This window comes from Prionailurus viverrinus, chromosome C1 (genome assembly GCF_022837055.1).
Source record: "Prionailurus viverrinus isolate Anna chromosome C1, UM_Priviv_1.0, whole genome shotgun sequence".
Lineage (NCBI taxonomy): Eukaryota > Metazoa > Chordata > Mammalia > Carnivora > Felidae > Prionailurus > Prionailurus viverrinus.
The window spans coordinates 66259730-66271924 of NC_062568.1; the positions used below are offsets into that span (position 1 = coordinate 66259730).

General features: G+C 34.0%; 1 protein-coding gene across 3 annotated transcripts in view; it reads right to left on the minus strand.

The window, feature by feature from the left end:
• Window positions 1-12195, minus strand: part of PSMD14 (proteasome 26S subunit, non-ATPase 14) — a 97372-nt gene that overhangs the window by 27759 nt on the left and 57418 nt on the right. For all 3 annotated transcript variants that reach the window (XM_047870487.1, XM_047870489.1, XM_047870490.1), the window contains one exon: window positions 11447-11597. In XM_047870487.1, coding sequence (XP_047726443.1) covers window positions 11447-11597 — 151 coding nt within the window. The remainder of the gene's footprint in view (window positions 1-11446; window positions 11598-12195) is intronic.

Below are 12195 nucleotides of genomic sequence, written 5' to 3' on the forward strand. Positions count from 1 at the left end.
GCACTAATGAGCAATGGGTGAAGAAGGTGTTAATTATGCCACAGTAAGATTCAAGAAAAAGCCCTGGTGAGCACTTGGAGGTGTGTATAAGCTGAAGGCATTTCTCCATGTTTATGTATTTACAGCATGATGCAACACAATGACAGCAAAGTGGTCACTCCATGGATAAGAACGGTATCTTAGATACAATATACTGCACAAAGAACCCCCAAAGATTAATTAAGGTTTGGGGGAGGGGACAAGGGAAAGAATCCATTTTTGGAGCTATATGAATTTTCTAAACAGTTTGTTTTAAAATATACATACATTAAACCAGTTCAGTTTATATCTTATAAATCCAAATAGTAATTTAGCCAAAACTCTTTGCATAAAAACTACCTCATTAATATGTACTAAAAAAACTTCCAAACTAAACTATAAAGAATATTTTCAGGAATATGATGCTAGACTTTTATAATTCCTTCCCATGCTGAAATCCTATATACCACACTGAATCTATCCACCAGCCTGACCATTTAATTTTTTCTGGTACAAGTGCCTTGAGACTTTTCAGAGGTCACTGCAACAGTAGACAGCTTATAACAAAACCATTAGCAGTTTGGCTAGCTTAGGGAAACCTCTTACTTTCCTTTTTTGTTTATTATCACTGCATGAATCTGCAGCATATGATAGTTTATAATTTCTCAGGCTTGTTAAATTCATGTTAAAGGTCTGTTTTCTTGTTGAATAAATTTTGTTCATATAATGCTGCCTATTTCATACACTCAGTCTTTAATAGCACCTTTGGTCTATGCGCAACTCACAGATCAAAACAGAGGACTAAAATAGGGGTTGATGATGCTATTTACATGTGTGATTCCTGCTGTCTTCTTGTTAGTAGCTTTAATATAATAGAAGACCTTGTCTGTTTTGTAATTAACACATCTTTACTGGAGAGATATTTGGAAGTGATTGCTGTGAATATACTGGTTAGTAAAATAAACACAATCACACACCACTTTCTGTTATCAGACAAATTTGTGAATTGTACACATTATACTCCAGATCAACAAACTGTGATATAACAGCCAAGTAGAAGACACATATTTATATAACCCTTTATTTTTCTGAAAATATGTATTCACTCTGACCTTGCAAATATAATTAGCTTGTGGGATGTGCAGATTTCAGTACCATGGTTGCTTTACTAATTGCAACTCTTGGAAATAGATACTAAATATTTGGAAGCTGCCAATACAAAATAAAAACTGCATCTTTTTTGTACATCTGTCTTAGCTTATAAAAGCAAAATAGTTTTAAAAACAATACTGTGTTCCATATTTATTCCAAGCACACCCAAGGGTCAAGGACCTATCATTTCATTTTAATAACGAATCTGGTTTAGGACTCAAAACTGTAATTATTTCCAAATTCAGCTTAATCCATAATTTTTTGGCTTCTTTCATAAGTATAGTACAGTTTATCCAATATGCTATTTATTTTCAAATTCATATTTTCATATCAACTGCTAGGTCACTGAGAGACTAAATTTCTAAAGCATCAACCTATGTAAACCCAATGTTTACTTTCAAAGGAGGCTCTCTTCTTAAGCAAAGCTCTTAAAATTAGTTTAATACAAAGGTTTCTGAAAGAAAAATGCATAAGCACTTTTGGCAGTAGTTACTAGAATTATAATCTCTACGTCTCCGTGTCTCTCTTATAACAGTAGCTTCCTTTGGCATTTCCAATTGCATTTATATTGAAGTCAATGACTATGGAAAGTGTTTACATAAAAATAAACAGAAGCAGATTTTTTTTAAGGCTTGAAAGAAAACTTTTAAGACCTCAAAATCAATGTCAAATGTCAAAAAAAAGAAAAAAGGTTGTAATTCAGTTACCAATTACGTTACATACTTAAAAGTACATACACCTACTACCGTATCTAATGACTATAAAAATGCTAGTGTAGCAGCACTCCATATCAAATACTCTTTATCACCTAGAAATGACCTGTTATCAACTGCTTAGGTTGTCTCTAGATTCTTTAAAAATTAAGGGTGCATGTGACCTGGGAGTACTGCTGGGGTTTGTGACCCTTTCGTTACTTCTGCTGCCATGCACTGCCAGACATCTATAAGAGAAAAACATCTTCTGTCTCTTGTAAGCCCACAGCATAAAAAATTCAAAGAAATCTTACTTTTTATGCCATTTCCAATGAAAAGCACTAAGAACTAAAACTGACTCATGCCAAATGCATATCACTGAATTGCTGTGATTTCTTAGTCTCAAGTTTGCAACACGGAAATTATTTATAAAATGTCAATTTTAGCTCTGGAAAAGAAATTCCTATGTGTATGTACATTTTCTTTCTTCATCCTTGGAGAACTGCTTACTGTAGCTAGAGATCTGTAGTACAACTTCAATATACTGGGAGAAAAGGGGGATGGGGTGGAACTAGCATAATGTATTTTTTTTGACAAGTGAAGACATGCATCAAAAAATGCAAACAGTAAGTTCAGCAGGATTTTTTCTGGTATGCACGTAGTCGGTCTGGTATAGGTACCTAAACGCTTGAGACATAGGAGTCAGAATCCTGCCTAAGTTACAACTGTGGTTCTTCAATGGCTAGTTCAGCCATCCAGGGTAAGTTATTTACGCTCTCAATGTCTCCATTTGCTCATGAACGACACCTCACAGAGTTGGTGATAAGATTAAATAAAACGTATGTGTACTTGCCACTGTAGTTCTTAGTGTTATTAACCGTGGCAGTCACAGAGTAGCCAGCTCAGACCTCCTTTCAGACAGAACCTGCTTCAGAGAGCATCGCTGACTCACCACCTCCACATGCTACACCTTTGGATCTTCTGGGAGTTCACCCTAAGTCATGTTTTCCTTGGGCTACTCCCAGCCAATGAATGAGTACCATGGGGGTACTAGCACCTAGGATTACTCTAAAGGCAATTTTGTCTCAAGGACTTCCCATCAGTCTGGCTGAAACTTTCTCAGGAACATGTTGTAGTCTGGTATTTTTCCTACCCAATTCTACCTTTCCTTTTTCCTTCTACAGGGTCAGACCTGTACTGCTGTCTGAAGGGTCTCCCCTTTATCCATCACAGGTGCTTACCATAATAAATCTCTTGCACAACTAATCCCATTTTGGTACCTGCTTCTTGGAACACCCAAACTGACCTGGTAAACAAGGTAGAATACTGCTACTACAACAGTGTTAAAGTTAGAAAAAAGCTACTCCAAAACCAAATCAGAATTATAAATTTGGCATCCGCAGGCACTTGACATATGAAAACATCAACAGAAAATGAGGGAGAAATATTGAAAAAAAAAATTTAATGTTTATTATTTATTTTTGAGAGAGAGAGAGGGAGGGAGGGAAGGAGAGAAAATCTGAAGCAGACTCCAGGCTCTGAGCTGTCAGCACAGAGCCCGATGCAGGGTTCGACCTCATGAACCACAAGATTCATAATCTGAGCCGCAGTCGGATGCTTCACCAACTAAGCCACCCAGGTACCCCAAGGGAGAAACATTGAAAGACCTCTATTTCCTTAGGAAAATTCCTAATTAAAGTTTTTTAAGAAGTATAGAGTTATGCTAAATATTATTATCTCTTTTTAAAAATGGTAATATGCCTGGAATCTTGCTTGACACTCCGGTATAACAGATATTTCTAGATTGTGACAAATAAACACTAAACTTAAAGACTGAACTTCTCAGAGGACTATTAATGATACAAGAGACTATCATCTCTGGGTCACTGGTCTGATATCAACTCAGAGTACCAATTCTATCTGGTGGCTACTCACCCACAGTCTATATTAAATGAACAAGTGACTTCAGATTCCTTTCTGGTATACACAAACTAAAGCAATATAGTTGATATGCTTCTTGACAGTTCCACAAAAAGGAGAGAAAGAAAAGACTTTAGAGACTAAAGGCTGAAGCTCAACCATGTTAACAAGACGGTAGGGCAGGTGGATACGAGGAATAAAGGACTTACATACATTTCTTGTGCTGTAATATCACCTTCAAAGAAAAATGCAAACATATCCTTCAAACTGCCATCTCTCAATAGGAAAGGTCATTTTTGTAAGAAAAATATGTAATGGTTAATACTTTGTTGGTATCATTTTCGTATTTTTATTGAGCTTATTAATTAAATACTGTATAGAAATTATCTTGTTTAAATCTCTCAACAACCAAGAGGTAAGTATTAATATTCTCAATTTATGGATGAGAAAATGGAGGCTCAGAGAACTTGGATAAATTAAATGAAGTGACACAACCAGCAAGTGATACCACTATGATCTGTACATACACAACACGCCAAAGTCAGTACTCTTCACCACGAAGCTATTTGATATAACACTTTCTCCTATCACAAAACAAGAAAAGACTACTCTGAGATCAGTTACGACAGCAGCTTTGTGTGCTACTCACCATCAAATAAATATCCATTCCCCAGAAGAGTACCTGGCATACATAATATGGTATAGAATAAACACCTATTAAAACCAAGAGCTCCAAGGAAAGCATTTTATATAAAGTTTTATCATTCATGTTCATTCTTCCTCAAAAAAGGGTCATTATCTACAAATATCTAATCACTATCTTTACAAAATATATACTTCCCACCTCCTATCACTGATCAGTTTTGAAATTCATAAAGTACTCTTCCATGACATACTGAACCAAAAAACCCAAACATCACCAAGTACTGACCTACGTTTGGAATAAAAACTGCATACAGGAAAGCAATTTGGAATGTAAGAAGTGGCACTGGGCATCTATTAATTAGCTTCCTAGTCATCTAAGAATAATCATTCAGGAATCAACTATGACCTACAAAAGTATCTACCCCCAATGATAAGAACATATTAAATCTATTAAAACTAAGTCCCGGGTACAGAAACATCCTCACAATTAACAAGGGCTAATGTCAAATCATTTCAGTATGATCTTAAACAATTACTATATATATGGGTTATGGAAAAGCTTCCCCTACAAAGTTATGATTTCCATATGCTGGCACAATACTGGAATTAATAATGGGATAGATCTTGTTCTTTTCTATGTCTCCAGTGTATGCCTGGGACACAGTAGTGATCAGGAAGTACCTGTTAAATCAATGACCAAGGATCTTTAGAGTGGGGGAAGAAAAGTATTCAAGAATCAAAAGTCAATAAATAATATTCTTACAGATAATGGAAAGAGTTTTAAAGGTTCTCCTATACCTTTACTGAAACAGCTTAATTTGAAGTGGATTTATATCATCCAAAATGCATAATAAGTACTAAACAATAATAAAGTAGGTCAGAGACTACATTATTAATACAGGAACTATAAATTAAAAGAACTATACTAAGAACTGTTAGTTCTATATAAGATTTATGTTTCTTAGAATTTCAAACATAAAATTGCTTTAACATTCGTAGCTGACAATTTCTGATAATATCAGCTAAATAAATATTGTAAACTATTAGGCTTGTCTATCGGGAATACTGTAGGCACATTAGCACCTATAATTTCTTAGGTAGCCTCACAAATTAAATCTGAGAATTTTATAAAACTTCAAATTGATAATAAGAGTGTAAAACAGGAAGCAAACAAAAGATAATATAGTAACTAAACTTGTTCCAAGAGTTGGATGGGTATGCTCACAGAGCTATATTAGGAGTAGAAATAGAATTTTTATGTGTCCTATTTTCTATTTTTCTCTTGCAATCTGGAAAACTAGATGAAGGTGTGTGTGTGTGTGTGTGTGTGTGTGTGTGTGTGTGTGTGTGTGTGTGTGTATACAATCTGAGATTAGGACTATCGAGCCCAAACTGACCCTTATGGGATACCGATTAAAAACAAACAAACAAACAAACAAACAACTTATGAATAACAGGTATTCTGCGTATCTTTCACTATCTTTAGAAGGCAAATAGCATGTTACACATGAACTCTAGCTCTGATTACATTACACAAAGTTCATACTCATCAAGGCTAATATCTATGAACTGGCTCACTGACCTTATCAATCCCACATTTCACTTATTTAATAAATGACTGTAACCAATAACATAAAAATTACTAAACCTCATAAAATTAACCAGTTTTTTGTATGCTAAAAGCCAAAACTGGTAATGGCTGGCTGACCACTGACACATTCATTCTTTGATTTTATTTTATAAACATTTATGAAGAAAATGATTTTTTTTTCCAAGACACTACATAAATTCCCAGATATGAAAACATTTCCCCATTGAAAGAGGCCCCAATCTTGTAGAGGGAAGATAATACGTAGGCAGATGAACAAAACAATTTTGGGTGCAATACATTAATCACTTGAAAGTTTGACTGCATTTCAAAGGCCAGAATTTTAATGTAATTATTTTTCTTTTCATCAGAATGTCCTAGAGAAATATGTCAGAAAAATAGTAACTGCTCAATAAAAGAATCAGCTGATTAAGTATTCTTAAATTAAGAAATACAAAATACAGGGGAAGTTTCCATTTCTTTTGTAGTCATTGCCTTCATCTTCTTAAAATGAGCAAGTCAGTTAATGTATAGACTTGTTCTTAAAAGACTGTCAGAAATACTCACATTCCATATTTTTAAATATGCTAGTTGTAAATCTCTTTAAAACGTACCAATTATTTTAACCTTCAGAATATAATGTCACTTACTGCACATCTCCTGTATGGCATGCACACCCTACTCATTACATAGATCATTTCATAATACAGGTACCAACACCCCTGTTTTATAGATGAGAAAACTGAAGTTCTAGATTCGGCAACTTGCTCAAAGTCATACTACAGAGAGGAGATAAAGAGATAAAAATGGGATTCGAATGCAGGCCTGATCCCAAAGCCCATGCTCTTCATTACTCTATGCCCTGCCTTTATGACAATAAGAAGAAAACGCTAAAACAAAACTATTTTTGAGTAGTTTAAAATCTCCACCATCTTAAAACTTCTAATACAAAATTTCTGGATAAGTAAAATATTTGCCCTCCTTACCCTGAAAAAGACAAAACCTTCTAAATCTCTTGAAAATAAAAGGTAAGCTCTTATGTTCATTCCTTAATTCTTTCCTCCAATATTTGCATTTATTCTTCAAAGTCCTATCTTTTTTATAAAATGCTGACTAAAAACAACATCATCAAAAACTGTTCATTTTACATTCTAACGTATCTGTGAAAAAGCATGAACAAAGAGGCTAGGTATACAATCTGGAATAGAACTGTTTCTACATTCTCCTCCAGAAGGTACAAACTTACCTTTTCTGAGTAATATGCTATCAAGACTCAGTCCAAGCTTCATTTACTTTGTGCAGCCATACCAATTTCTTTCTAATTTAATTTCCATTTACTATGTTTGCTATGCAAGTACTACTTTATTGCATATTGGCACATACAAGGTTCCAAATAAGTATCTGCTGGATTATTTCTCTCTAGCAACCACCTTAATACTTAGTTACAGAAACAAAGCAGTATCAGTATAATTTGTATTCTACCAGTATGCAACATAGGGTTATCAAGCATATAATTGGCAGAATGTTATCTGGCTCACTAGTGACACTAAATGTATATGACTTATCTTCACAAAAAGACATTTTTTAGAATCATTAGCACACAGGCACATCAGATGTACTTAAGAAATCCCTGCTGATAAACAGGATTTCTGATCAGAGTAAACAGAAATTTCCCAAGAAAACCCAGCCAGTGTGAAGATTTATATGGACTAAAGGGTTATGAGGGTTTTTTTTTTCTCTTTTACTGTTTTCAAAATAGGAAACAAAACATGGAGATTGTTAACAGCAGGTAACATCTGAACATTTTTACTGATAGGAATTGTGATAAGGAAATAGGTTCTCAAAAGAAGTAATAGTTGCATGGTAGTTTTATGATTTTGTACAGTCATCACTCTTTTTGCCCTAAGGACGCAGTATAATCATGTTACAACTTCGAAATTTGCTGCTGGATCAAGTCCAGTTGTGGGCTATATATTCAAGACAACAAAACTTTAAGCAAGAGGCTGTCACTTTATTACTTGAGAACTGAAGTTGAGAATATCTGAATATGCGTATTTTACAAATAAACTAAAACAGATTTTTAACTATTTCACTGAGAAGTTTAGAGTGAGACTCACCAGTAATTTCTATAGCTTACTCTCCACTTAAATTATGCATGTTATTAACATTTTCTACCTGTATCATTTTTAAACATTTACAGGATTACATAATATACAGAATACTGTGGATTCTTTATCATATAGTATATTTTATTATTTACGTAGGTCTCAATGTTTGGCCCTAGGGATGTCGCAAAAGCTGACAGGAACAGGTCTGTCTAAATTGTCTTTTTTTTTTTAATTAACAGAATACTGTATAAGAAAAATCAATTAATAAATAACTACTATAAATAGTATAGGGAACTATTGAGAACTTAGACAAAATGTGTAGCGCCTTACCCTGAGGGAAGTGATACCTATCCAAATAAGTTAAGAAAGGGTGTGGTAATGACCTCTGGTACTCATTTTCCAATTCTGTGTTACTCTAATTATATAGTTCGTAACTGTCTAATATTAAAGAGCCATTAAAACAGTTTGAGCTCTGAAATTTTATAGACCTGATTTGTATCCTTGTTCTGCTGCTTAATAATGCTATGATTTTGGGGGCGCCTGGGTGGGTCAGTTGGTTAAGTATCTGACTTCAGCTCAGGTCATGAACTCACAGTTCGTGAGTTCGAGCCCTGCGCTAGGCTCTGTGCTAACAGCTCAGAGCTGTGCTGACAGCTATTTTGGATTCTGTATCTCCCCCCCCCCCCCCCTCTCTCTCTCTCTGACCCCACCCCACCCCCCACTTGCGCGCGCGCGCTCTCTCTCTCTCTCTCTCTCTCAAAAATAAACATTAGAAAATAAAAATTAAAAAATAATGCTATGATTTTGGGTAAAGTAATCTCTTTGACCCTAATTTTTTTTTTACCTTTTCATTGATAAAATGGAGTAATAATACTGCCTGTATCCCCAGAATTACTAAAGAATACATGAGACAAGTTGAAAATTTATCACCACAATACCTGGCACACAGCAATAATTCCATAAATATACACTCAAGTCACTATAAAAGGAAATCAAACATTATGAATTAATGAGACTACAAAGAATTAGTAATTACCTCATCACTCAAAAACAGATAATACTGGGATTTATGAAAATGAAAATATAAAATATACAGGAAAGAGGTATTAAGTGAACAGAGACTCAATGTGAATAATTTATATAGATTGTCATTTTAACTCTTGATCTAATCATTGTTTTGCTAAATATTTTGACAGCTTTGATAAATCACATGCAGGGAAGGGGAGAGGGAGAATCCTATGTTACTCTTGTTTTTTTTTAAGTTTATATACGTAAGTTTGGCTTACAGTTTTGAGAAGTCTTGACACTAAAAGAACCATAAATTATAACCAAACTCAGACATCCTACAGATGAAGTTACACTATTGAGACAGAACTGGATCCTTATTTCAGGTAATATTAACTATACGAATCTATGTTGGGTGCAAGAAGTGATGTGAATCATCGATGACAGATACTTATACTCTATTTTTCAAAAATATTTTTTATGACATGTAAAACTAGACAATGATACATATGATTTTATAAAGTAATTTTAGATATATTATTTTGAAAAAATAACTACATTTACCATATGACAACAGTCCTGTCATGCAAGTGTTTTAATGAAAGTCATTCTTTTAACATGAATTATGATTAATCAGAAATAAACAATGCAAACACCAATGTTATATAATACCTAAACTAGGTTTAGAAACTAAAACTGACATCAAGATACTATAAACAAGACAGAACTCTAATTATACTTAAAATTAAGCTTCAATTATCTTTTGTAAATATTGTGGTGGGGGTACTTAACTGGATAACTGTTATATTTCTAAAATAATAATTATTACTTAAATGAGTTAATTGTGAGCTATTAAAAAGGTACCATATCAGAGAATTAAACTTAGGGAAGTATCATACTGTATTTTAATTCATAAAACTAATAAAATTCAAGGATTTAACTCCTTTTATCTGTATTAGTTAAGTAACAATATAGTTTTAAAAAGAATAAACTGAAATACAGGTATACAGCAAGCATCAGAAGTGATCCTCTTTGAATTATCTACTACATTGGTTTCTATTATTATTGTTTTTGTGGCTAGTTTCCACCTCTGAAAAACTAAATCACATCTAATAGGATCATGATTTAGGGAAGACCTCAATTTTTATTCGTCATAATGATAGGATGTCAGAAAGTGTTCAACTTCAAATTCAAAACAGATAAAAACTCCACGTTTAATAGCCATATTTAGTTTGTTTGAGCTGGTGAGCAGATATAAATGTAATCTGCAATACTAGCAAATTCCAGGTCTGATAGATAGCAAGCTAATATTTATTTTTAAGTGCTCTAAAAATTATTTGTAAAAGCTGCATAAAAAGGATTCCATAAATGTATTGTGATTTTAACAATTATTCTACACTACAATGGAAGTACATGCTCAAACAAGACACCTCAGCAGTATTTTAAAGCAGTAACCACCTAGCCAATTTCTGTATGTTCTGTAGTTTTTCTAATCCACTCTCCCTGTGGTTGAGCAAAATCGAATTGCCTCTCACATTTGCAGACAGCTCTGTGAAGGTGATAATAGAGCTGCTCCCTGCTGTCATGAGGCAGGAAATAGGAAAATGGCATATGGGGCTAGAAAGAAAGAAATAAAAAAAAGAAAGAAAGAGAGAGAGAACGAAGGGGGGAATAAAAAGAACTAAACAAGAACAAAAGATTTCAACAAAGAACAACTATAACCCAATATGCTTTGCAAGTTAATCTCTTTTCTGAATCATTTAGCATATTTAATCATTCATCTGCGTCCTCACTCCAAAAATGCGAATGGCTGATACCAAGTCTTTGGGTCAAGTTTTCATTGTCTAAAACATTTGGAACATCCAACTCCAGAATATGTTCTATACAATGTCTGCAAAACAGAGAGTCTTTAACTAGAGACATAAAATGTTGTGCCAATCCCAAATTCACCATTTTAAGATAAAGGAAGATAAAACAATGTTTACTAAAATAATAATAAAATGTGCATAGCAGGCTTTTATGTGGTTTAATGTTCCTAAATCTATGAAATAAAATTAAATTTAAAAATAAACATCTATGATTAGACAATTTTAGCTGATTAAAGTAGAAACAAATCTCCAAATAGTTATATTGCTAATTATACCAAGACACATTTTTCGACTTGTACAGTTTTTTGTTTGTGTTTTTAAATACACAGTCAGGGTTTTTTTTTTTTCTGTGTGTGTACAAATCCTGCTCTAAACAAAAGAAATTTTAATCTAATGTATCTGTAAACAGAATGTGGCAGTAGGTGCTAATAAAGATAGAATCTACTCTACCTTTCCTTTTACACTCTGAATGGGATCCACAACCACTGCCACAGCTCTCTCCGACAAGGCTTCAAAGCTCTGCTGAGTGTTGATATCCACACCAGAAAGCCAACAACCAAAGCCAGGGTGACTGTGATACCAACCAACAACCATCTCAGGCCTGAAACAAAGAGGGCATTCAGCAGTTCAGAACAGAACAAGTAATACACATGTATGCTATGAAAAGAAACAACACACTAACAGGGTATAAATGAAGAAGAGATGAAAAACACACAGGTGTGAAAAAGCACCATTAGAAACACTGAAATCATACACCATATTATCCAGAAAACATGGAAATGAATAAGCATGACAAAGGAGTGCTATCATTAAGAGATGCACATTAGCAGTGGTAGATACGGCTTTCAGTTTTTCACCTTGTTACCACACTTTCTCTGAGCCAGTTTTTACCCTTTCAGCATTCAAGTAAATATCTACTCTTTAACTCCTTAGCTCTGGGAATAGGATTTTCCAGGCAGAGTACATTGTTAACAATGGACACCAGGATCCACTGTTGTGAAAGGATTAAATATCAATTAAACCAGCAGTAGAACTAGGAACTCAGTCAAAAACCAATTTGCACTGTTCTGCTCAGCTGCTGAGCCTTTTGCTAACATTAATTTTGAAGTTTCTTCCACAGTAGAAGAATTTGAGCAAGAGAATGACAACTATTGAGAGATTTAATCTGGGGAAAAACTTGAAAAATATCTAAATTCTAC